At 40.0% G+C, this 27,100-nt stretch overlaps 1 protein-coding gene across 1 annotated transcript; it reads left to right on the top strand.

The window, feature by feature from the left end:
• Positions 1-27,099, top strand: NRDC (nardilysin convertase). The gene is made up of 31 exons (XM_009287484.1): positions 1-86; positions 1,417-1,744; positions 1,930-2,011; positions 2,651-2,804; positions 4,589-4,662; positions 6,134-6,229; positions 7,181-7,303; positions 8,786-8,843; positions 10,365-10,438; positions 10,629-10,698; positions 11,101-11,178; positions 11,613-11,733; positions 11,812-11,870; positions 12,493-12,547; positions 15,053-15,157; positions 15,423-15,546; positions 16,103-16,189; positions 16,793-16,912; positions 17,637-17,688; positions 18,807-18,957; positions 20,100-20,227; positions 20,591-20,753; positions 22,039-22,070; positions 22,374-22,512; positions 22,998-23,045; positions 23,411-23,463; positions 24,097-24,180; positions 25,764-25,854; positions 26,166-26,282; positions 26,516-26,605; positions 26,881-27,099. Exons 1-31 carry the CDS (start codon positions 1-3, stop codon positions 27,076-27,078), a joined length of 3,240 nt encoding a protein of 1,079 aa, XP_009285759.1. The 3' UTR covers positions 27,079-27,099.
• Position 27,100: the final 1 nt, after the last annotated feature.

Genomic DNA, 27,100 nt, shown 5'->3' with positions numbered 1-27,100 from the left:
ATGCCCCCTTTACCCCTTTCCTCCAAATACGTCCACATGAATTTCAGTCGGGAGAGAAGTACTCTGAATAATTTGTTTCCAAGCTGGTGTGTGGTTTGCAGAGCCACAGCAGGTGGCCTGCAGCTCTAGTAAAAAGTTAAACTTACACTGGCTTCATATTTTGAATTGGAATATTGATAAGAACATGTTTTTATTGCTAGGAAACATGGAAATTGCATAATGATAGCCAGGAATGAAACATGAGACATTTATTGTAAGAAACTTTGGGAACCCTGGAGTTGAAAAACACACAATGTGCCTTTCATTTTTCTTTTGGGTATTTGCCATGTAGCTTGAACTGGAAATCTGCTTTGAAATTTCTGCTGCCTAATTATAACAGTGGCCACATTGCAAAGTTCTGATCTGGTATAAACTTGCTGTGTAACTCAGATTTTTCTGCGAGGGTGGGATGTGACCATGGGTTCATTTTATAACAGCAGATTTTTTTTGCTGCATCAGATACCACCTGTCTATATCACACTCGTTCTTAGGTTGGATCAAGTATTTTCTGGGTCCAGCATTCCTTCCTTTCTGCAGCTCAAGCTTCCGGAGGGGGTGCTCTGGCTAATTTGACAAATTGTGACTGTTCCTGATCTGATGTGAAACTAATATTGCTGAGAGATCTTGTAGCACAGAGCATTGCTGTTTGCAGTCCTCAGCCTGAAAAGTTGTAGAATGGTGCTGGCCAGAGGGCTTGTAGATTTTTTTATATATATACGTATGTGCACACATATATAAAAAATTCTATGTACTTATATACACACAGAGAGAGAACTCTGTATATTGCTTCTTGATAGCAACCCAACCAGCTCACTCTCACTTATTTTATTAAGCCTGCAGAGGAGATCTGTCCTTTCTAACACATGCCTGCTATGTCTGTGGACCCCATTTAATAGAAAGCGTTGATAAAATCAAATAAAATGGAGTCTCTGGGGCCTATTTAGAGGCAAGGACTAAGATCTTAATTCTGTCACGTAATACGTGTTTCCAAGAGCCTGAGGAGCATAACAAGTTATTGAAGTTTGGGTTTGCCTATTCTGAGTCCCTGAAGTTTTCTCTGAGTGGATGCTAGTAGCTTAAATATTTCACAGAGAGAGAAATAAAAGCCCAAATCAGTGTCTCTGACCTTATGGGGAGAAGGGCTTCTGCTACTACCTTGAATTGCTTCTTTCTTATTCTCATAGGTGTTGAACAGTGGAAGAGTGTTTTTACTTTCCCACTATAAAACTACTCACCTTCTTAGCTACCATTAGATTTTCATTAAGAAATCTCAGCTGACAAGCACAGAACTATTGTAGGAAATACAGAAATTTTTGCGATTCTGAAAATTCAGATTTGGGAAATGAGTGTATTCATTGCAAATAATTATTCTTTCAGGTATATTAAACTGCAAAATGGCTTATGTGCACTTTTGATTTCGGATTTGAATTACTTGGATGCTGCCCCAGCTGCTTTGTCTTCGGAGGAGGAGGAGGAGGAAGACAACGACGATGATGAATCTGAAGAGGAAAGTGATGAAGATGACGACTCTGGAGCTGAGATTGAAGATGGTAGAGAAGGTTTTGATGATGAGGACTGTGATGAGGAGGATGAGGGTGAGGACAATGATGGAGATAATGACGACTTCAATGATCCTGATGACAGTGAATTAGAAGAGCTAGCTGAAAAGGAAGAGACAAGAAAGAGAGGCTGTACAGAAAAGCAGGTATGTACTTAAAGCTGTAGGGTGGAAAAATACATAGTGAGCTTTCTTGTGGTCTGAAACCTTGTGGTGAGGCATTCAGATTGAACCTTCTTTTTATTGTGCCTGTCCTGATTGATTTATCTTCTGTCATTTTCCTGAAGTGTTTCTTGAAGCAGCTTTTACTGAGAGTGTTGTATTTTCTCTAGTCTGCAGCAGCCCTCTGTGTTGCTGTTGGCAGCTTTTCCGATCCCGAAGATCTGCCTGGGTTAGCACACTTCCTGGAACACAGTATGTATCTGCTCCTATTTCATCTTCTCCAACTTCAGTGCAAAATGACTGCTACCTAGCTCTGAATTTGTGTAGTATTTTAGTTATCATTTCTTATTTTAGCTACCCCAGAATTTATTTTCATCAGTTAAATAAATTTGTGTTTTTATAAAAATACTGATTTAGTAAGGAACTCTTAATATGGGAGAAGGTGTCTCACTCTTTGGCAGGCTATGCATTAAGATACACTTTTCTGTTATCCATTAAATGTGGGGGGAAGCATGTTACTTATGTTTTTATAAACTAGGCTGGAGCTACAGACCTTTATCTCTCTAGTAAAGGATGATGAATTAGTAATACAGGCACAGAAAGCACATGAAGTTTCTGACCAGATGTATGTTAAAATGCTACTCTTGACCGATTGAGGCCAATCATGCCTAGAAAGGCACCGTTATTTCCAGTCTATTTGGCCTTCTGCTAAAGGCAGATTACACTAATTATTGGGCAGATTACACAGTCTGTTGCTATTTAGTAGTTAGCCTCTGCATGTGAGCTGTGGGTCAGTTGTAGGTAACACTGTGCTGAAGAGGAGTTTCTGTAGGTGCAGTTAATATCATCAAATTCATGTCATCTTGGTAATTTTGCTGATTTTTGTTCCAGTGGTTTTTATGGGCAGTTTGAAGTACCCAGATGAGAATGGGTTTGATGCATTTCTGAAGAAACATGGGGGCAGTGACAATGCTTCGACTGACTGTGAGCGGACAGTCTTCCAGTTTGATGTGCAGAGGAAGTACTTCAAAGAAGCGCTTGATAGGTAACTTCATATAAATGGTGATTAGGTGTTAACGAATGTTTGTATGTGCCTCAGGAGCTTGGGTGTAGCTGTTCAGTTCTTCATTTTGGGGTGATTAAGGCTGTTGCTGAACTTCCATAGGTACTTGTACTACCACAGAGAATATTGAATATAAGGAAAATATTATTTCCCTTGGGATATCTTACTGTTTTTTGAGATAGTGCCTGTGTAGCTGCTGTGTGATTACTTAGGATCCATGTGTAAGTCTTAACGCACGTAGCTTTTTGATCGTTTTACCACCCTTAAACTAGTAGCATTGATGACAGGAGAAATCTTATGCAGTGTGACAACTGTTCGAAGGGGAAGTTGTACCAGAGTCCCAGTGACTCATCCCTTGAAATATTGGTCCTGACAGAGTTAGTGGGATTTATTTAAATTTTTTTTTGGTTCTGAGTCTAATCCATCGAAGTGAGTGGAAGGGCAGCCTTGAAAGTTATGGTACGATGTGTGCCTCAGAAGGATACATTTAACCCAATCCAGGTTATTCGGTCAAGTATGTATCTTTTGTCAGAAAGTATTTAGTTGGCTCTTTTGTGCCGCGGGATATGTTAGGACAACAGAGCTCCACCTGTTGCTTGGTTTCCCTCGGTGAGAGGAAATTACTTGTTCATAGGGGCATGGCAGCTGAGTATTCTTGGTGCTGTAGAATATTTCAGGAGAGTAGACTCTACTGTGATCTTATTTTGATCAAAATACATTCCTGTGATGACGCCAAAAACAAGTGTTTGCACATTTTACCGAATATTACCTAAATTTTACTTTACTGGGCCAAATTCAGCTTTCATTTGCAGATTAGTCCAGCTTTTAGATGTTTAGAAGTGCAAAAGAATCAAAAAATATCATTGCAATCTGTCACAACAGCTCACTTAGTGGAGGGGAAACGCAGAAATTAGGAGTTCTGTAGAACAGCATCTCATACAAACAAGATAAATGGATGCTGCTGATGATTTCTGCTCATTCAAGCACTTGTGGATCTAAAGAAATTGAAAGACATCACCATTCAATAATCTTTAGCTTAATGTGTCCTGTAGCCATAGAACTCTGTCAACAATGTATTGCTGTTAACCTTTTGCTTCGACAAGTTCAGTGCATCATTAAAAAAACTCAACAAACAAAATAGAAATATTAGATTCTCTGGCAGCCTTTTGCAGAGTCTCCATTCACTGCAGACCTGTCCCTTTCCATTACTCTGCTCTCTATGGGTACAGGAGAAGAGATGTATCTGGATGACAACACTGACTTTTATAGTAGATAAAAAAATTGTAATGGATATAAAAACTTATGTTTCAGGACATAAATCAACAATTTGTTGCCTGGAGTTAGGAAGAAACTTTCCCTATGGTCTTGTTGTTCGTAATGAACAACAGAGGATTTCCTCTGAAGCATCTGATCCTGGTCCCTGTTAGAGCCAGGAACCAGACTAGATGGATCACTTGTCTGGTCTGGTATGATCATTCTTAGGATGTAAAGGCAGATAATCCTGCACCCATTAGTGTCATAACCTACTGTATCCAACCAATTCATTCCCACTCTATGGAGCAGGGAAACCCTGCCCTTTGGTTTTTGATGGTATCACAAAACTGGCTTTTATCTTTCCTTAAGACAGTATAGTCAAGAATTACATAATTTGTAGTAAGACAAGCAACTTCATAAACTAAAATAGTAGGTGTTGGGTTTAATTGCTGGTTTTTTGCCCTAGCTTAATAGACACTGAAGAAAAGTATATGAATTTTTCTGTTTCATAGGTGGGCACAATTCTTTATTCACCCGCTAATGATCAGGGATGCAATAGACCGAGAAGTCGAGGCTGTAGACAGTGGTAAGTAAGAGTATCTTTTCCTGTGTGTTTAGCCCATGCTCTTAAAGAAACAAAATCTATTTTGTAACACTGTTTATTGGTTTCCGTTTTGGACCACCCTTCTGAGCACTTCAGTCAAGTTCATCTAACTTGACAGAGATATCAAACTCTTCAATTTAAGTTTCATGGATATCAATGGCTGTTAGAGGAGAAAGACTGAATGTAGTGCAACCACTGCAAGATTTTGCCATCTCATTTCTTGAATTAGAAATTTAATAATTTTAAGTGCTTTGGCAGTAACTGGTAGGGCAATTACATGAGCATGTGGATGCTCTTCAGTGAACAACATGCCTATAGCTCCAGCATAGCCCCAGTGCTCTCTCCAGTCCTATATGGAGTTAATAGAATAAGTTGAGGTGATTGTACTTGTCTCCTTATTCTAACGCCTTAATAATTACAAAGTCACTTCACAGAAGGAAATTGAACCTGGCGTAGAAGTGAGTGGAGTGTTCACTTGATTTTCTAATATGTAATGAATACCTCCAGACTGCCTATAAAACTTCACTGTTTTAGAAAAAAACCTGTTATTGGCAGATATACCAACTGGTTAAAATATTTATTCCAAGTCGTCGTCTTCATCTGTCTTTCGGCAAGGAAAAATGGGCAATTTGATCTTTGAATTTAGATAAGTGTCAATATAAACAAGGACCTGTCTTTGAGTTAAGGTGTGGTTCTTAAACAGCTTAAGCCAATTTATGCCTTCATTTGCACTGCCTTCATCATGCAGATCCACTCCTTCCCTTGTATTAACACTGTAGTAATGCGCTGCCCAGTAAATTATGTCAGCTTGATGAACTGGCTGCAGAATAACCCAGCCAAAAGAATTAGTTTACAGCTCTGCTGTGCATGTTTCTTATTACCAGCAAAAACAGGAACAGGAAAATGCAGTTCAAGGGGGTGAATTCTTGATTTTGGCAGAATCCCATATTTAGATTAGTGTAAACTGATTGTAAAACTGCATTTTTGGAAACTATCTTGCTGAGCTTTCAATTTCTTATTTCGTGATTAGGCTAGAAGTTGTTCTGTGTGATATATGGGAAAAGCAGGTTTGTAACTGTTCTCTGGCCCTTTCTGCAGGGCCTGACTCTGTAGAATATTGATGGCCTTGTGTTCCCATTAAACTTTACAGGTTGAGAGCATTCAGACGGGACAGGCTGGGACTTTACATGCTTCCCCTCCTTATCCCTTTCTTTATTTCTCAGCAATAAGCTACGTTTTCCCTCTTCTCTTGACTTATATTCATTACTGCTAGCAAGTCCTATTTCTTATCCTATTTCACTACTTTATCATACATTAAAACAAAACTATTCCAGGCTGCTTCTGTGTGGTGTGTCTCCTTTTCAGTTTGGTTGGGGTTTTTGCTTTGTTTTGTTTTGTGGGAACATGACCTCAAATTTTGGTGTATGCCACTGCAAATTCTTTAAATTAACAGAGTATCAGCTAGCGAGACCCTCTGATGCAAACAGAAAGGAGATGCTGTTCGGGAGTCTTGCCAGGCCTGGACATCCTATGAAGAAATTTTTTTGGGGTAAGTTCTGCATTTATGTTATAAAGTGGTGATAATACTTAAACTTTTAACCACTTAAAAGATGCACTAACATGAGCTATCTTATCACAGCAAACACTAGCCTTGCTCAGAAGTATTAGAGCAATTATTAATTTTACAGAAAAATGTTTGGGAATAAAAGCAGCTGTCTGCTTCTTAAAATACTTTTCATTCTGGTACTGCTTTTTGCTGATGTTAAAGCTAGGTTGCCCTAAGTGTATAATCATGTAACTTTAACGTGAATGTTAATGTAGAGGTGGTGCTCTCTGAGTCGTCTCTGTCTTGCTTAAGCTTCCTTTTTGCCATGAAAATTTCCTGGAAAAATAAAGTATTTCTGGATTTGTGTCTAAGGAGGCTTTTCAAAGTAAATAATTCACTGTTGAACTTGCAGAAGTAGACCTTCACAGCCATGTGAGTGGAGCAGAAGGGAAATTTGTCCTTCCTCTTCTGGACAATACAGAGTCCTAGCTCCCTCACCCTTGTGATGCTGGTGAGCATGTAAATTGCAGTGTGATGGGTAACAGAGTTAGCCAGCTTTGAAATGTAGATAATTTTTATAAACTTCTGTAGTGACATATACTGAACATCATATTTTGCCCTCTTTTTCCCTCCCCTGTTCTGCAAGTTCCATTGGTGAGGGGCTAGCTGGCCACACACAATGAGCTGTGCGGTACACAGTATGGGTGATCTGATAATGCAGGAGGACTCTGTCCTCCCTTGTCATAGAAATATCAACTGTCCTTATAATAGGAACTAGAAATTGGAAGATATTAAATTTCAGTTAACATGCCTTTAACTCCAAATTTCTATTAGGTATTTTTAATGTGCTTACCATGACTAGACTCAGTGCCAGAGGGGGAAAAGAAATTCTCGGTATATCTGGTCTTGACGTAACCAGTGTCTAGATAACTAACCACCTTTTAATGTTTACAGGTAATGCGGATACACTCAAACATGAGCCTAAAATGAATAATATTGATACTTACACCAGACTGAGGGACTTCTGGCAGCACCATTACTCTGCTCACTATATGACTTTAGTTGTCCAATCTAAAGGTAACGTCAGTTGTTCCTTAAAAACAGGCTCATTGCTGCTGTTGGTGTAGTGCTTTTGGCACCAGTTCAGCTGTAGCCCAAGCCATTTTAGTGGATTGTCCAGTCCAGCAGGAGGTATTTATATGTAGATTTTAGCCTGGCTTCCAAATGAAGCTTGAGCGATTGTGCCGTGTTATTGTCATCCTGCCACTTCTTGAGAAACTTTTAACTGAAACTGTTGAATGGTTCCAGGTTAACACAGAATGTAAAATCTCAAGGATATATTTAAAAAAGAACCTTGTAGGAATGTGGAGTCAGGCCACTTACATGACTTAATGCTGCTGGTTTCTCTGCCATCAACAGTGAACCTCCACAGAAAATGATGGGGAGACTGAGACTGGGTCTCCCAGTTGTCTTGTTCTGTTTGGGGCTCTTTCAAAAGAGGTCTTAAAATAAAACACATGTATCTAGGAAGAATAGAGATTCTAAGTTTTTTCCCGGTAGACTGAAAAATTCTGTGCAAATGGAATTGAGTTTCATTTCAGCAAAGAACTTCAGACCTATGGGTCGTTCCTGCTGAGAAATTTCTTAGAAGTTAAGCATGTAGTAGAGGCCTGTGCTGAAAATAAATAGTTGTGTGCATTCAAGTTAGGTTTGTGCTTAGGAGTTTTGTTGAATATTAAAATGGATTGCAATTCCCATCTGTAAAATGGAGATGGTGATAACAGAAGTGGTAATTATTTTCTTCTCCTAGGCTTTTCCTTTCTGTCTAGACTGTAAAATTCGTTGAATGCCTCTTGAATAATCATTTACGTAGCGATGGATTGTAATGTTGTTTCTTTCGGTGATGGGGAAGAAAAGCATGGGGACTGATAGCCAGCCAGCTCAACTTTGTATTTCTAGCTCTGTTAAAACAAAAGAAACTGTGAGTCCCAGCCCACCGCATTTTTGTTGTTGTTGTTTAGCATATACCACATCACTCTTGGAATACAGAATGCTCGCTTAAACAAGCAATCTCTGATTGGTCACTTTAAAAAAATTAAACTTCTGGTTCTTGACACATTTCCTTTAGCAAAGAGGATGGGGAGAAGGAATTCTTAGCACTGTAGGACTGCGTTTAGGTGTGAAAACTACTGCCTATGTTCTGGACATAGAGGGATGGAATGAGTCTAGCAAGTACTGGTGATTTTGCAGATCCCCAAGTTCGTAATTCCTTTTCACAGTCACACCAGATATACTGAACTTTAAATCCCAGTTGTATCAGCCTGAGATTTCAGCAGTATATACAAAACCAGAGCTATGACCAAAGATATAGTTCAGTGAATATTAAGAATTGACTCAAACCAGCAGCTTTGAAGCTCATAATTTAGAACTTTGCAATTTTAAAATACACTGACTTGCAGCCTCTTTAAAATAACTGAACTGGTGAGATAAGATAAAGAATTTGTCTTACATCTTCAGGAAATTACATTTCTGGCTTTCTTTTTTTTTTCTCCTTATTAGAAACACTGGATACATTGGAAAAGTGGGTGACAGAAATCTTCTCTGAGATCCCAAATAAGTAAGATTCTTTTGATCCATAAAGGCATTACAAATTATAAAATTATCTGTTCTTAAAATGACTGTTTTTAAAAAACATCCCTTACTGGAGAAGCTAAGGAAATTAACATTTGTTAAGTAACATCCTTATCCAGGAAAAAAAGGGCAACTTTGGAAATTAAAGACTGGCATTAATTGTTTCAGGAAGACTTTGTTTATGCTTAACAATTATTTAGCCTGCAAGCTGTGTGGTGCTAACTTGCAGCGGTGTTTGAACCAAAGATATAGTTCAGTGAATATTAAGAATTGACTCAAACCAGCAGCTTTGAAGCTCAAATTTAGAACTTTGCAATTTTAAAATACACTGACTTGCAGCCTCTTTAAAATAACTGAACTGTGAGATAAGGATAAAGAATTTGTCTTACATCTTCAGGAAATTACATTTCTGGCTTTCTTTTTTTTTTCTCCTTATTAGAAACACTGGATACATTGGAAAAGTGGGTGACAGAAATCTTCTCTGAGATCCCAAATAAGTAAGATTCTCTTGATCCATAAAGGCATTACAAATTATAAAATTATCTGTTCTTAAAATGAATGTTTTTAAAAAACATCCCTTACTGGAGAAGCTAAGGAAATTAACATTTGTTAAGTAACATCCTTATCCAGGAAAAAAAGGGCAACTTTGGAAATTAAAGACTGGCATTAATTGTTTCAGGAAGACTTTGTTTATGCTTAACAATTATTTAGCCTGCAAGCTGTGTGGTGCTAACTTGCAGCGGTGTTTGCTTAATATGTACTGATACCTTGATTTTATGATAAATCATTCAAACCTAGATTATCATTTTACATTTCTTATCTTTTGCTTTATGTCAAAAATAATTAGCAGCAAAATAAATTAAGACCATATCTTGAATTTAAGTGTCATCCTTAGGGTGGCAACTGGTTAGAACTTAATCTTTTTTTTAATAATTCACTGCAGTGTGCTGTCTAAAAAGTGGGCTCTGGAAGAGCTTTACTAACTTGAAAAGCATTTTATTTCCCCTTTCATTTTCCGCTTTTGCAAGATGTTTATTTCTGTGGTGCGTGGAAATGCGCTTGTCGAAGTCCAATGCCATACAGGGACACGTTTGTTTCTCCCAACTCCCGTCCTTCTCGTTCCTCCTTCCCCGCAAGACAGTCCATCAGGATTCTGTGAATCCAGGGCCAACTCAGGAAGTTGTTTACTGTGCTGGCTTTCCTTTCCCGTTACGAAAGCACGCTTTTTACTGTTACTGCCTTGGACAGAAGGAGAGGGAGGAGTTGATGTGGTATCTAAATCTTGGGTAATTACTCTGTTGTGTGGGCAGAGTGCAAGTGAATCCCAGGTTGCCTTCTACTTGGGGCTGGGTGGATCCTGGGTTGCACCCTTTGTTAAGGGTTGTTTTCTGGTTGTCTGATGCACCGCCTCTGTCACAGCAGAGCTATGGATGCTAACATCTTGTGATTATCTCAGTGTAGCCTTGAATCCTTGCCAGTAACATCACACTTTAATTTTGCTTTTAAGTGGTTTACCCAAACCCAGCTTTGGCCATCTGACTCAGCCTTTTGACACACCAGAATTTCACAAGCTTTACAGAGGTAAGTAAAATATATTTGTTTAAACATTTTGAATACCTGGCTTCATATTTTCTCTGTGTGATCCACATACTTCGTAGACTAATTCTGTGTGGTTCTGAATAACTTTTAACCATTCTTTCTGCATTATGTAAAATTTCTTATCTATGTCTAATCATGTATATTTATATTTAATAAATTTATTTGTGTTCAGTTGTTCCAATTAGGAAAGTTCATTCATTGAGTATCACTTGGGCGCTTCCCCCACAAGAACAGTATTACAGGTACGGTTGTGCTGCATTTTACTTCTACCATGTCTATGTTGTGAATAATTTATTGACTTTCACAACAAACCAAAGAATCTCATTTATTTGTGTTACAGATTACTTTGGTTTAGCTAGGGGAACATTTTTTAAATGAATTAAACTGATGCAAATATGGTTCCTTTTATAAATTGAGTAGAATTGGTACACAGCTGATTTAATGTCATTCCTCACCGACTCAGAGCAGTCATTATGTTCTGAACTCCCACATTTTTAGCTTATTATCCTAATGCTGCCTGAAAATGCAAAACTTGCCATGAAGAAACAAACAGTGTATATTTTAGTCATTTGTCTAGTGATTTGAGTTCTTTCTGTGAAACGTATTACCTCCTGGCATTTAATCTCCTTCAAATTTTCTTTTAGGGTAAAGCCTCTTCATTATATTTCCTGGTTGGTGGGACATGAAGGCAAAGGCAGTGTTCTTTCTTTCCTTAGGAAAAAGTATGTATTTTTTAAGCATAGTTATTTAAATGCTTTGCTATCATTAAAATAAAGGCAAACTCTATTTTGTGTATATATATTTTCTATATATATATAAAAGCAGACCAAGTCTGCCTTTTTGTATCACTGTTTTGTAGTGATATTCATTAAATTGATGATAGACCCAAGTAAGAAATAAGTGGCTTTTGGTCTGTGATCCATGGATCAGCAGTATCTGTGACTGATCTTTAAGAGATCTCGAAAAGGTCACTTAGCTTTTTCACTGTTTTTCTTAAATTCTGTATCTTGAGGTTCACATCTTTGTCTTGGAAAAGCTTTGCATAAACTGTAAACGGATTGAAAGCCGTTGAAGTAAAGCTATGATATGCTAATTGTAACTAAGCTCAAATAAAGCTGAAACGAGTAATTAGTAAGTACCTTTAACTCTTCCATAGATTTTGGGCTCTTGCATTATATGGAGGAAATGGTGAGACAGGATTTGAACAGAACTCCACTTACTCCATCTTCAGCATTTCTGTGACCTTGACTGATGAGGGTTACAAGCACTTCTATGAGGTATGGTTTACTGCAACCTGATTTTCTTACTCTTTTCGTAATGTCTGGAAAAATTAATCTGTTCCTTTCTGTCTGCAGGTGGCCCATGTTGTATTTCAGTATGTGAAGATGCTGCAGAAAAGAGGGCCAGATAAAAGGCAAGTGTTTGCCACTACATCAGATATTTGCGAGATTGTCCTTCTCCATTAGCCTTTTATTTGTAGTGTTCGCACTTTTTGTGGAGTTACTAGAGCATAAACGGTGAGTCAGTAGTAAAGCTTGTCTGTGTGGGAAACGTATCAGTTTAAAACAGTTTAAAAATGAATTTGCTAAATGCTTATGCTTGTTTCTTGGTGCTTTTAGTTTGATTTGTTGTGACCCAATTTCTAATTTTAATAAGCTGAACTAGTGTAGATGTTAGGTGCAGTTTTGTGTTTATTTAAATAGATTTGTTGAGCCAAATCTGTGGAAGTCAGGACAATGGTGTTCTGGTGTTAGCCTTTATGTTAATTTGGTATCAGATTTTGACTGTTTGTAGTTAAGTCTCTGCCTCTTCAGAAAATAGCAGAACTTTCTGCCAATTGAGAAATGCCCGTTTGGATGGAAGGGAAGTGCATGTAATACTGGCTTCTATGTCTTGTACCTGAATGAATCACTGAACTCACCCTTGTTGCCTTTCCTAGAAGACTAGAATTCCTAGAATCTTTTTTTCAGATTCTCGATATATGTTGTGGAACAATGGAGGAAATCCACTTTTATTGTCTTCTCCCTCCTTTACAGAATATGGGAAGAAATACAGAAGATTGAAGCGAATGAATTTCAGTACCAGGAACAGGTATTCATCCACTGTTTTGTGTTGATATAGGTAAACCATGAAAAGGATTTCTTTTTGATTTTGAAACACATTTTCAAAGTTCTGTTCAACCAGAAATAGATTATGCAGTTAATGAGGCTGTATTTTGCTGAAAGAATTTGTATTCTAGGCAAAGAAATATTGTGACTTTTTCCTTAACAGAATTAAATGTTACCTTTTTCATTCTCTACCTGCTAGGTAGGGTCTTTTTCAGTTTTAATCATTAGGCCCTTGTGTGTGAAGTTCTGTGCCCGTTAATAGTGCTGTGCAAATTGTTTGGGGCTTTTCAGTATTTTTGCCTAATTTCACTTTTTTTAAGCTGTTTTGGCACTGCTGATTTCTGGGAATAGAAAAGCAGTGTTGTGTGAAAGGTGTGGTATGCTGGTGACCTGGCCTCAAAAAAGCTAGGATGCTAGTGACCCCCTTGTCTGCTGTTACAACACTACACAGTTAAATGTGGTGTTGTGTCAAGTCTTCCTTGGCTTACTGAAATAGCAGTTAGCAAAAATCTTACTTGTTTTTATTAAAGATAAAGAAAAAGAAGGGAACACAATTTAGATAATTTGAAAAGCCTCACTTCATTGACTTTCTTACTCTCACTACATTTAGCCATGTTCTGTTTCTTATTAGGTAACTTGGTTCTTTTGAATGGCACTAAAATTTCCTTTTGGGAAAACAGATCCATATGCTACATATTTGGCTTGAAAGCATTACTGAAGCTGGTTGGTTTCTTTAAGGTACACAGATGCAGGAAGGAGGGAAAAAAAAAAAGAATAGGAAATATTGGAGTTCTTTTCTCTCCAGATGCTCCAAGTATTTTCAGACACTCTTAAGACCCGCCAGTCTGCTGTGAGCATCAGGATGTTAGAAATGTCACTTTTAGCAATCCTTGCATCTGTAGCTCTGCCTTCAAAATAGCATATGGAGGATATTGAGTGTCTTGAGTGGCCTTTGAATAGCAGAAGTGTTATTTGCAAGTGATACAGACAGCAAGGACGGCTGCCAACAACCCCAAGTGATAGATAACAGAGCGGTGGATTTCTTTGGTAGGAACAAGTTTACACATTTTTTTAAATGCCATGTGGGGTTTTTTTAGTGGAATACAACTTTTATGAATTTGTTAGCAAAGTTCAACTATTACAAGATTACAACAGACTGTCTTCTCCTAACAAAAGCTTTCCCCAGAACAGTAGAGAAGAACTAAAAATCTGTGATGGATGGCTATTTAGTATATTGGACATAACAGGAATGAATGTCTGTTGCCCTACATAGAGTTTTATGATTCTGTCTTTAATCTTTCCAGCAGAGGTTGTCCGGTTTAAAGTTTGACTTTTTCATCAACGTGAAACTATTTAGTCCTGAAAGTTTCGTATTAGTCTTCTTGGTTCTTTTTAGTACTCCCAGCTAGAATGTTATGTTCCCCAAAACTGTTAGTGCTCTTAATAGACTATGTACTTCCCAGTATCCAGCCAGGTGGGGATAGAAAACACGCGAGTTTACACTAAGGAAATACCTACTGTTAAGAGTCCTGCCTTTTTGGCCAGTTGCTTTTGAGTGATCATTAGCAGGTTATTGACACTGCAGGGATTTAACTCAGAAAGCAAGGAACAGAGATATGTATGTGCTTTTGTGACAGGGTTGTGCATCTTAGGGACAGATGAATGACTTAGTCATGGCACCCCACTCTTCTGGTTCACGGAAAGAGCTGGTATGTGGCCATCCTAAAGAATAATGGTCACAGAGGCACGGCTTTGGGATAAGCAGTTATGTGCCCCAAGAGAGGTTTAATGTTTCCTCAGGTGTACAATGTCTTACGAAATTCTTGGTCATGTTTCCCACTACATTTATAAGACGCAGATGTGTCAGACTCACCTCTTTTCAGGCGAACTGTGGTCTGTACCTGGACCCAGAATCTTTAGAGTATGATGCTGGCTAGTTCAAAAAAACCCGAAAGCACTCAGCAGGAAGCTCTCCACTAGGCAGTCTTACACCGTTAAAAGGCAATCTATGCTTCCATGTTCGAATAGGAGAATCTCTTCCTCCTCATGCTGTACATCATGGCAGAGAACTTAGGAAAGGAGCAGAATCAGAGATACTCATGCAGCAGCAGCAGTTCCTTGGCTTGCTCTTTCCAGGTTCCACATCACTTTAAATCTTGAATTGCAGGACTCTGCTTGTGTTCCCTGGAGGCAAGGAGTGCATTCTACTGGGTCTTTAACCTAGTAGGTTTAATGACTGTAAACTGCGTGCTCAAGGTTTCTTCTACAGAGATGATGTGTCTGATATTTCAGGATTCTCAGAGGAGTCCTGAGCATTAGATATGGTTATGAAATATATTTAGTTTAATAACTGAAACTAAATGCCGTAACAAGCACAGCATACAACTTGTGCTCAACATATCTGACCAGTCAAGCTCTTCTCAGAACAGAAAATTGATATTTTAGTTTTCTGATTATGTGAAAAATAGCTTTATTTATTTGCTTACAGACAGATCCAGTTGACTACGTGGAAAGCCTTTGTGAGAACATGCAGTTGTTTCAGAAGGAGGATTTTCTGACAGGAGACCAACTCTTGTTTGAATACAAGCCTGAGGTAAATTCTTTGAACTCTGATTACATGTTTTGATGTAATCAAAACTGTATAATGTATAATATAGGCATGTATATAGGCATTTCTAATTAGGCATAATACAGGCACAGGTTTTATACTAATTGAAACACTTTATATTTTGAAAGCAAATCTCCTTTTTTGTAAGCTTGTTATGTCTTGTCCTTCCTGTGTTCAGACTGAGAAGTCTTTGCTGGGTCAGGCAGAGCCAGAGTTGCATTTGAACTGAAGTATTGTCTTGAATTTGTAGATCATTGCTGATGCCCTTAACCAGCTCAGTCCTCAGAGAGCCAACCTCGTTTTGCTGTCTGCTGCCAATGAAGGCCAGTGTCATCTAAAAGAGAGGTGGTTTGGAACGCAATACAGCGTGGAAGGTAAAACAACGGCAGAAACTTAGAGAATGTCTGATTCGTGCAGTAGAGAGATTAAAAGTGTGACAGCACAAAATACGACCACAGGGAAGTAGGGAAATGAATCCCCAGGACTAAACTGACCTCATCATTAGTCAAATACTCTGTCCTACTCAGTAATTGTTCTTCTTTGTTTGGTATCAGTTGATTCTCCCTCCCTAGTTTACAATTGTTTTAGGAGGCGGGAATCCCAGTGAGCCCTCCGCTTGGCTGCCATTCAAGTCCTGAACAGGGAAAAGAACACAAACAAGGACAGGGCATGTTGGTAGCTGGATTACTAATGCAGGCAGGCTTGATTTACTTTTTAATAGAACTGCTTCAGTCCTGTTCCAGGGGAGTTCATAGGAAGGGATTTAGAAAGATTCATGATGAACCAGGTGACATTAAGAAACTCCTATTGTACTGCAAATCTTCATGGTGAAATCTTCATGGAGGTAGCTAAGAGATGAGATGGCTGGTCTAGAAAATAGGATAGCATTACCTTCCTGTTGAACTAAATGTATTTCATGTTGTTTAATAGATATTGACAAGTACTGGAGTGATTTATGGGCCAGTGACTTTGAGTTAAATCAGGATTTACACCTTCCAGAAGAAAACAAATACATAGGTAAGGCACCTGAGCATGAGTGAAATCTTCTCCCAATAATTTCTTTGAGAATTTTCTGTGGTTTAGAAACAATCCTTAATTTCCATCTGAACATCAACCTGGTTTTGCAAGTTAAAAAATATGGGAGCTCTGTTCACCTGAATTTTATTTAGTATTCTTTTATTTATAAGAACTGAGTTTTTCTAAGGTGTAGACTTACAGATCATATAGCCATAACAAAGCAGGCCTCACAGAATCAGTGAGAGTTAACACAGAGCTCCGGACACCCGAGAAGAGCAATTTTATTTGCTTAATCCTGCTCTTTTTGAAAGCATCTAAATACCATCTGGCTTTGTTGCCAAAACCAAATGAAAATAAACCCCTAACTTGTATCCTGGATGGAATGCAGCATCACCATTTCTGCACCGCTTCTGAGCCACTGTTCTGATGTGGAACTGAAAAATGTTCTTTGGGTCCAGGGAAGCATTATCGTGTGTAATTTAGCAAAGTGGGAGGGGAAAAATGTATTTTGTTGATAATTTTGAAGACTTCCATGCATGTAGCTTGGCTGTGTCTGTGAAACCTACTAACTTCTGGGTTTGGTTTGTTTTTCCTTTTTGTTAGCCACTGACTTTGCTTTGAAAGTTGCTGACTGCCCTGAGACAGAATATCCAGTCAAAACACTAAGCACTCAACAAGGGTGTCTCTGGTACAGGAAGGATGATAAATTCAAAATCCCAAAAGGTAAATGCCGTCGGGCTTTCCAAAGAATAGGAAGTCCCTGATTTTACCAGCTGGATTCGATTTGAAGGCAAATAACCCGTGATAGTGTTCACCATTTAAACTCAGTGTTTACTGTCAGGTCTTCCATGGTCCTTTTGATATGTTTATTAGCTACAATAACAGAGAAGTAGGTAAACTACCTTGCAACAAAGAAACCCTGCTGATACCTCATGTTAAAAAGTGGAATCACTGAAATATACTGACTTCTGAATGTGTTTGGCTGTGGACAGAATTTGGCAGACAGAATACGGTACTGAGACAAGGACTTGAAAATGAAGGAACACATGAATTAGAAGAGACTATAGTCTGTTCTACAGAAAAATATAGCCTGGATCTGAGACAAATGTGGAAAATATGAATGTCACAATTTTTAGTGTCTGTTAAACAGATGTTTTGTGGAGTTTTCTTTTTTTATTTATATTGGTCACACCATGTGAGTTAGTATTCTGCAAAGCACAGCTTTGTGTTTTCTAATATTTGGTATTTTTAAGGGAAGATTTTGGAGTGAAAAAGAGAAGATGTTTAATGATGCCTTAATATAGGCAAAAATATATTCTTCTAGCTGAATGACTATTTTCATTAGACTCAAATTGTGACCAAAGAACAACCTGATGGAAATAGATTTGGCTTTAGAAAGGTGTCACTTTTATACAGTTGCTTGTTTAAGTTTCTTTTTCCCCACCAGGTTATGTTCGATTCCATCTGATCTCTCCGTTGATACAGCAGTCTGCAGAGAAGTAAGGATTACATTATTTATGCTTATCTTGCAGAGTAACTAAATTACCGTACCTAGTGAAAAACCATGAAGAGAGATTAATTTTAAACTGGAATAGAATAAGGCTTCCTTTTCTCATTTCTTACACTTTCCTCATGGTTTTATCTGTAGTTCGGCGAGGGTGGTTCTGCAGTAGGTCGTTACTGTAGCAAACAGATGCATAGGAGTTTCATGGTGCGTCATTCCATAGTGCAAGTTTTGGAAAAAATAATCTAACAGCAGCAGCGCACATACCAGAAGGAAGTGCTTAGATTAGGAGTCGGTCCTGAAAAGAGCAGTCCACAGTTATGTTCTGAACCAGCAACTCTTGGGAGCCTGTAAGAGCAGGTGAAGAGACTATCGGCAGCATTTAGAAACCAACTGTGTTAAGACAGACCTCAAGATTATAGCTCTGCACGTGCTGCACTTCTGCTAGTCTTCGGCTAGCATTGCCATTTGTAAGAAATTTCGTAGTGCTTTTATCATAAGCCTGCTGAGACCTTCACAAGTAGTGTTTTGGGAAAGCCTTTATAAATCTGTTTTCATCTTTGTTAGTTTGAACTTTGAATCGGAATCCAGGCAATAACAAAAATCTGAAAGCACGGACTGCAATTTCCACATTCTGTACCTTGATTTGCTATAGCTTATTATTATTTTTTTATCTTGATAAACAGTCATCTCATTACTCAAGTCTTCAGCATAACTGAGTCCATCCGTCCCCCATTCCTTTACGCAAAGTGTAATAATCTCATTTTCTGTGATTATTCAGTGTTTTGAGCATTGGCATGTTACAATGTGCATTCCTACTTTGAAGAAATCTTAAATTATGTGAAGCTGGAATCGTAATTCATTGCAAAGAATAGTTGAATGTTGAAATAATTGTTAAGTAGTGTCATGTGCTTTCTGGACGAAGGGAAACTTGCATTCTGTATTTCCAGGTTTGTTGAAAATTTCTTTTTGAATCTCGTTTTACTCAAGTATTCATTTCTGTTGGAGAATTTCTTGTGTGTACCATCAAACTCATTGGGCTTGATTTTTATCTTTCTTCTATTCCTTCCTTTTTTTCTTTCTTTTTAACCCTCTGCCCTTTTCTCCATCCAGCATAGTTTTGTTCGATACATTTGTAAACATCCTTTCCCACAATCTTGGTGAACCAGCTTATGAAGCAGACGTTGCTCAGTTGGAGTACAAGCTAGTAGCTGGAGAGCATGGCTTAGTCATTCGAGTGAAAGGATTCAATCATAAACTACCTGTGCGTACTGCTGATCTTCTAAATATTTTTATGCATGCTGCTTTTCAGTGTATGTGCTTTTTGTCCTAGCAGCTGGAGCCTAGCTGGCTGGAGCTTTGAATGTTTAGATGGGGTATTTTAAATTGGAAAATTTGTGTCTGTTCAGATACAGGATAATCCAGCAAACGCTTCTCCATGTGCTTAGGTGTATAAAGATGTAGTTTTATTCACTTAAATAAGCTCAAATTACTGACCTTAGGCTGACTTAAGAGAAATCTTCCTTTAATTAATAACTGTATCTCCATTAAGACTTTAACAGCTTTTCCTTTAAAAAGAGCTATGAGTCTTCCATGTCCCTTTAGAGTGTTAGAGCCTCTCCATCTATAAGCTAAGGGAATTTGCACGCTGTCTGGAGAAGTATGTCTGAAAATAGGTTTTGTTTACAGTTTGACTCTGGAGATACAGCTTCTGAACATACTCATTTTGGGTGCAGTTTTTCTTTGTTGGGCTGCTAAGAGCTTACCTTACGAGGATTGGGGGATCCCTGTTCCCATTCTCTAAATGCTGGCCGTGTAAGACATGGCAAGCACAAACAGAGAGGATGTAGCGATCGAAGAGGAGAGAACCGCCAAGCTTCCTTAGACTTCCATTGCAAGAGCTTGACTGGAGCTTTAACAAGACTGTCAGTCATCTGTCAGGCTTATTAATGTGAGGCTTAACAGAAAGAGCCAGAGGTGCAAATAGTGTGGTCTGAATATTCTTTTTTAATCATGAATGGTGCTCTGTTGTAATGTCGTTGTGCTGGTCAGCTGTGAAAGGAAAAACTGGAATATTTGATACAGAAATGCTGGAGTTACAGGCTAGGTTTGTTTCAGTAGAATGTGGAAACTCCTATTGATTTGGCATATTGAGCTTATTTCATTCACTTTTGAAAAACGCAGTCCTTTTGAAACTGACTGTAATTTGGTATAGAATTGTTTAGTGAAGAACAGCTAACAATTGAGGAATGTGCTTTAGTGAGCCTGCATGTCTCTTATATTGACCAAATAATGATGATTTTTTAATTATTATTATTATATAGGATTAAGTTTAAATTGGTTCTTTTTTAAAAAAAAAAACAAACCACAACAAAAAAAACTGACTTCAAACTGTTTTCTTTACAGCTTCTGTTTCAGCTCATCATTGATTACTTGTCTGACTTCAGCTTTACTCCAGCAGTTTTTGAAATGATAACAGAGCAGCTGAAGAAAACATACTTCAACATCCTCATCAAACCTGAGACTCTGGCCAAGTGAGTTCTGGGGGAGGGCAAAAAGTGGCTGCACAGTAAGTGTTGAGGTTGAGCTGAAGAGCTCAGGAATCGCTGCTCTGTGCTCATGGAGGCTTGTTCCAGGGTTAGCTTGTGGTTTAGAGAGCTCAAGCAGCTCTGCAACCAGCATATCAAACATGTGGGTCAGATTGGATGTCCAGGTAGCTACTGTTCTGAAGCGACCTGTAGCCAACAGCAGGTGCTGAGGGAGGGCAGGATCAGCCCACAGCAATGCTCCTGGGGACCATCTTCCTGTCTCCAGTATGATCCGGAGTCAGAAATGGGATCTCTTACATTAAACAGCTCTTGACGGCCTGTGGTTTTGTTTTCCTTCTTGCATTGCAGGGACGTGCGTCTCCTGATTTTAGAACACGGCAGGTGGTCCATGATAGATAAATACCAGACGCTGATGAACGGCCTTTCCATTGAGTCTCTCTCGTCCTTTGTTAAGGCTTTCAAATCACAGCTCTTTGTAGAGGGTCTCGTACAAGGAAACTTCACGAGCAGAGTAAGTACGGCTTCAGCAGCTGACATGCACTGAAACTTGTTCTTAAAATGTGCTTTAATACAGTTGCCCCAACTCCAGCACTCACCTGCCAGCTGACTGCCTCTTCTGTACTGGCAATCTGGAGGCTTGCTGGTACAGGGCAGCTTCATCTCTAACAACTCAGGAATGCTCGTCTGGATAAGCCACTGGGGAGTCCATAGTTGCCGATTGGAACAGAGGGGGTTTTTTCGGGAACTTGGATTTCAGCTGCAGAGAAGGGATGATGTGGCGGAAGTACGCCTGTAGCCTGTTGCCCCTGCTGCCCCCGTTTTTCATATTGTTTGCTGTACTGATATATTTGATATTGAGAAATTGCCATGGTGGTGCCACAGGAGGCGGCTTCCCTCAAAGTACATTTATCCTGGAAATTTGATTGCCTGCATGGTTTGATCAAACCTCACTGAGGTCCAGTCATCTTCAGTCTTGTTAAACACCTGTAGTATCCATCAACGTCTTCTACCCTGGGACTAGGCCACACATAGTCCTGTCAGGCTTTTTAAAATAGGGTTGTTATGGGGCTTAGCTCCATGTATCCAGCGTCATTGGGTGCCTGTGCGTGGTGTGGGAGAGAAACCTCCTGCAATTATGATTTGTGCCAAGAAGTTTGTCTTAGCTGATGATGTTTGTCCTCAAACTGTTTAAAGCCTCCTAAAAAAAACGTGCTAATGTCCTTTGGGAGGTCAGTATGTCAGCTGTCCCCTCCAGAGCTGTGGAACAGGAGGTCTGAGAACCTAATCGTGATTTGCTAACACCTTCATTCAAAATGCTTTTATTGCTGCAGCCTCTGTGAGCTAAGCTCCTTTCACAGTGTGGCACGTGCAACCCTCTAACTCCTACGCCACTTCTACTGCTTCTCTTACTTCCTCCCATTTCTTCCACTTAAGCCCAAAAGTCTCCTTCCCAGAGCTCCAAGTTCATGCACAGGAGAGGGGCCTTATCTCCTCCTACGTGCGCCCTTTGCTGTTGTGATGGCTGACGCTATTTCTCTGGCTTCTGCATTCTCCTTCTGGAGAAGTTACAGTGCAAGAAACTGCCTGGAGACTCTGTTTGCTTTGCAGCTTGCTGCAGAGGTGTCTGGAGGGACTTGGGATAAGGCGAGGGGGCAGGGACGTAGGTGGCACAACAGGGCTCGGCTGTTCTTTGCTCGGGGGGTCACTTTCTCAAGCAATGCACTGTGGTGTGTGGTTGTGAATTGGGGTAATAATTCTCTTCTAAATAAAACTTATGTTTATGCTTTCTCTCCTAGGAAGCAAAGGATTTTCTGAATTACGTTGTTCAGTGAGTATCTCTTGACTCTTGCACCACTCATTATGTGGAAACTATAATCAAGTTAAGATTCTTTTCTGGAGGAAGGGGCCAGGGTGGGAGCGATGCAGAAATTCCCTTCTCCCCTCCTGGTTACAGTGCTGCCGGTGTTTGCAGGAGGTGACCGTTCATCATGGCAGTTCAAGCAGGACGTTGTTCTGGTTTGGGGAAAGGGAAAATAATGTCAGACCGAGTGTGTAAATGCCTGGGTGTTGTACTGGTTTTGGCTAAGATGCAAGCGGGTGTTTGACTCTCTGCTGTCTGTGCTCCCTTCAGAAAGCTCCAGTTCGCTCCTCTGGCCCATCCCTGCCCTGTTCAGTTCCGGGTGGTGGATTTGCCAAATACGCATCTGCTCTGTAAGGTGAAAACTCTCAACAAAGGTGATGCCAACTCTGAAGTGACAGTCTATTACCAGGTAACGCGTTAGCTTGGTGTGTAGTGGTCTATTCCCTCTGGTAGCTGCTGATCCTATGGTTGTACTTATGTCACAGCCTTGAGAGCAGTCTCTGGACAGGGATGTTGCAGAGAGTGCACTGAAACCTCGTGTAAGCACATGCCCTTGGCCTAAGAGGCTAAACCCAGGTGGGCTTTCGCAGTATGTGGTGTTCCCTGAAACCGGTATCTTCCCCTCCTGGCCTGTGCTAGTAGCTGGGTTTGTGCCTTGGTGATTTCCTGGTGTCCTCACCACTGATCTCGTGGTCCTGGGCTGAGCCCCTCACCTCTCTTCTGAAGGCCATATTGAGGCCCCTGTGGAAAACAAGAACTTTCCAGCTGTCCCTGCTGTGAACTGTAATTTAGTGCTGCAGTCCAGGCTGAGGCGTGTGCCACAGCTGTCACCTTGGTCTGAACTATAGCATTTAACTCCACGAAATCACCCTAAATTCTTCATTTTCTTTCCAGTCAGGTGCCAGGAACCTAAGGGAATATACCCTTATGGAGCTGCTTGTGGTAAGTTAGTGTTTGTGTCTCCTAATTCATGGAAGTGTCTTCTCTGAAAACAGTACTTGGAGCTAAGAGAAGGCCATGGGGCTAAATGGTACAAAGGGGACAGCATATATCTATTGCTCACTCTGCTTAAACTTCTGAGTGTTTGGGACAGGATCCCCAAACTGCTGCAGTGATGGACAGCCTGGAAGACTGTTCTCTCAGCTGCCGACCCAGAAGACTGAGACCTCTCTTAATTCAGTGGGTGTAGCTGGAAAGGCAGCACTTCGGTTGTTTTCACATGTTGTGATCACGTTTCTGTATGGACCCCGAGGGGTGGCTGCAGAGGAGCATCGCTTCTGCTGTAACGCACTTGTGCTCCATTTCAGATGCACATGGAAGAGCCTTGCTTTGACTTCCTGAGAACCAAGCAGACCCTTGGGTGAGTTCACTGTAGAGGATAGCTCCTACGCACCTGCTTTTGCTGTTCCCTGGTATTTTTACTCTGGAAACCCTTCCAGCACGGTGGCTAATTCCTGAATTACTGTAATGGAAACAGCAACATAAACACATCAAAACCAAGAGCAGCCATCGATACAAGCTGCAGCCAAGTTGCTTTGGAGTCCTGTAAGAATTGCATCTATTACCAGTGCGTTAACTCAGAATTACTCAGCATCAAGTTGTTCCTTCTACTTCCTAAATCAGCTCCCTGTTCCTCAGGGCTGTTTTCACAGCGGCTCTGTGGTGCGTAGCAGCCTCCCTCAGAGGCACCCTTCTACCTCAGGAAACTGGAACAAGCTTTTCACAGCTATAGGTCTGTCACTCTGATGAATTAGTTTGCAGGAACACAAACACAGATACTCTGCCAAGCTTAAAAGGATTTCTTAAAAATGAGAAAACTCTGAAGTGCAGTGATGCAGGAAATAAAGGAAAGACAGCTATTGAGAATTTATATCTGAGATTTTTCTTTCTAAAGTACCAATGGTATTTTAATTTGTAGCGTGTCCTGTAAATGAAAATTTAATTGAGCTTGTGGAGTAACTTTATTGTTTCTCCCTTTTTTTTTTTTTTTAAGCTACCATGTGTACCCTACCTGCAGGAATACTTCTGGGATTCTTGGCTTCTCGGTCACAGTAGCAACCCAGGCAACTAAATACAAGTAAGTGTGTGCTCCGTGGTTAACGTTTGTCACCACTCCCAGGCTTGGGCCACAGGAGTCGCCCCTCAGCTGCCAGCACCCATTTCTGGTGACCTTACCGAACTGCGTCCACCGCGTCCTCCCGGCAGAGGCTCAGGCAGCAGGGCCTGGCTGATGCACACCGGCCCTGCTCGAGGAGGTGTCTCGTGGGTCTGCCAGCCTGGGATTCGGGGAATCAGCTTGGCCATTCCTTGCTGTATTTTGCTGTGCAAAGCATCTCTGTAAATGGCAGCTGTTGGTGCTGTCGTCTGAATAAGAAGGACTTCAGCACAGGAAATTTATGGCAACTGGTTTTAGAAAAGTCAAGCTTAACAAGGTGGCCAGTGGACCTTGCATGTACTCAGGCACTGAACATCTGGGCCTCATGGGATATAGTGAGGTATCAAAGTAACTATGTGACTATGTTTACATGTCTTATTTTGTGTAAAAGTGGTGTATTTACACAACATCCAGCTGGACAATTATTACTGAGGGAGCTTCACTTAATATTATACTTGTTCTGTTAGGTCACAGCTGACTTCAGTTTGCTTTTGCTTGAGCTTTTCTGTGCAGCTGCTCTCATTTAAGAGTTCACACCTGTTTCAGGCCGTGGAGGGGTGGGTTTTTATTTGATGAGGGGAATTCGAAAGGGAATAGGAATATCGAAAGAGCAGTCCTGGCCTCAGCTTGTGACACTGCTGACAGCTGCGACATAGTGACTGAAAAACACCACCTAAATAAAGCAATAGCCTTAAGCTTCTTAAAACTGCAGCAGTCCTGACTTGAATAGGGAAAAGTAATCCACAGACTAAGTAAAATACCCCACTGCCCTTTTGAAGGTATTCTGCCAGGAGAGCTAAAGCTGTTGCCAGGTAAATCCCGTATAGCTGTTCTTCTGGCTCAGTTTCAGCAGACAGAACAGCATTATAGTTTTGTTCAAAGCTGAGGCTAACTTCAGGTGTTTGACCTGCCAAAGTTGAAGGGGCATATGAAAAATACGAAAAATAATATTGTGTCAGTGAAAGTTTAATTAGCACAGAGTACTGCTGCCTCTGATTTTTACACTTGGATGACACTTCCATTACTGAGGTCTGTGTCATCTGTGAAGGTTCTAATGTTTCAGAAATTTCACAATCCATCACATCACATTATTTTTCTTTCTTTTTGTCTTAATCCGGTAGAATGTAACTGTCTATGTGCAGGGCTCAGGACTGCAGCTGGGGTTCCTGATACAGCACGCTGTAGCGCACGCTGCTGTGGGGTATACCACAGCTTAGGTCCCTGACCGCATCACAGCAGCGACTCCTCTTGCTGCTTGGTTATCTGAAGTCCCTGTGTTTGAACAATACTTAATATAGCTAAAAATCAGAGCACTGGTTTTCTTCCCCGATGCTAGGGAAGATAGAAAAGATGGTGTTCACAGATGCGTGAGCTTTTCAGGGGAGGAGGGAAGCGAGCCTGTCCCAAACATTCCCTTGTCATTTGGGGGCTATTCTGCTACTTTACCCCTCAGTATTGTTTTTTTTCTTTTTCCTGCCTGATTTAATTATTTAACTCTCTTTTAGTTCTGAATTGGTTGACAAGAAAATAGAGGAGTTTCTTTCTTGCTTTGAAGAGAAAATCAAGCATTTAACTGAAGATGCTTTTAGCACCCAGGTAAAACTTGATCTTGAAAAGCTCTTCCTTGAACTGCTAAATGACACCTAAACTGGAGGATTTGGTTACATCTATCTGGCATATTTCTGAGGTTTTCTGGACAAAGGACTCGCTTTTAAATCCTGCCTCTTACTCAGTTCTGCAGTCATTCTCTAAACATTTGCTCTCTGGCCATTTACAGTTACGTTTGAAAGCAATGAACTACCTTGTTAATGTAATTTGGGTTTTCTTTCAACTTCAGTGAATGTGATGGTAAATTAAGGTAGTTTCAAACCCTTTGAAAGCAATTGTTTTGTCTTTTTCAAATGTAGGTTACAGCTTTGATAAAACTTAAAGAATGTGAAGACTCCCATCTTGGTGAAGAAGTAGATAGGAACTGGAATGAAGTTGTGACGCAGCAGTATCTCTTTGACAGGCTGGCCCGTGAGGTTGGTGGTCCCTCGTTGTCAAGTGATGCCAAACGGAACACTCACGTGTCCCTTTTTGCAGCAGTTTTAAATGCAAAGCATAAATACTAATAACACGCTGGTTCTAAAACTACATGCTATCTTAAAAAGGTTCTTTTATCTAATGGGATATAGTTTGTAGAGAAACTATTTTTATGTTTAAAGTCACTTGAATCACCCCTGTGCTACTTAAACCTCATTCCTGTGGGTTTCAGATTGAAGCTCTGAAGTCTGTTACAAAATCAGACCTGGTCACCTGGTTCCAAGCTCACAGAAGCAACAGGAAGAAAGTGCTCAGCGTACATGTGAGTGTGTGTCAGCTTCGTGTTGCCAACTTGTGAAATGCCAAACTTTGGTAACCTCAGAGAGCCCGGTAAGGGTGGGGTAGAAGAGCTCTGTAATCTAATTTTTAATGTGGTGGCTATCCATATTACTGTTCATATTTGCTAGATTTCCAATTCTTATTGTTTGAATTGCATTTAAGTATCTGTATTTAATTGTCAGGGCAGTTGAACATTGAATGAGATCCAAGTGATAGAAGCATAGAGCCAAATTTCTTTTTTTGGTACCTTTTTTCCAGGTGGTTGGATATGGAAAACATGAAGGGGACTCAGAGATTACAGCTGTCTCCGAAGTACAGAATTCTTCATCTGGTGAAATACCTCATCTTATTTTCTTGCCCCCATCTTCTTTGATGACTAATGTTACTTCCATCAAGGACATCAAAGCTTACACATCAACTCTGAATGTTCTCCCTTACCATAAAATATTAAAATAAAATTAACATCGTGCCCTGCAGT

Source organism: Aptenodytes forsteri, unplaced genomic scaffold, assembly GCF_000699145.1.
Source record: "Aptenodytes forsteri isolate BGI_AS27 unplaced genomic scaffold, ASM69914v1 Scaffold119, whole genome shotgun sequence".
Classification (NCBI taxonomy): Eukaryota; Metazoa; Chordata; class Aves; order Sphenisciformes; family Spheniscidae; genus Aptenodytes; species Aptenodytes forsteri.
This window is presented reverse-complemented; position numbering and strand designations above follow the sequence as displayed.

Bases quoted from the DNA above. Each gene is read 5' to 3' on its own strand.
- NRDC (XM_009287484.1), top strand. From the start codon at position 1: ATGCCCCCTTTACCCCTTTCCTCCAAATACGTCCACATGAATTTCAGT. The intron at 20,754-22,038 runs GTAAGTACGGCT...TTTCTCTCCTAG, and splicing joins AAGGAAACTTCACGAGCAGA to GAAGCAAAGGATTTTCTGAA. The intron at 26,606-26,880 runs GTGAGTGTGTGT...CCTTTTTTCCAG, and splicing joins AGAAAGTGCTCAGCGTACAT to GTGGTTGGATATGGAAAACA.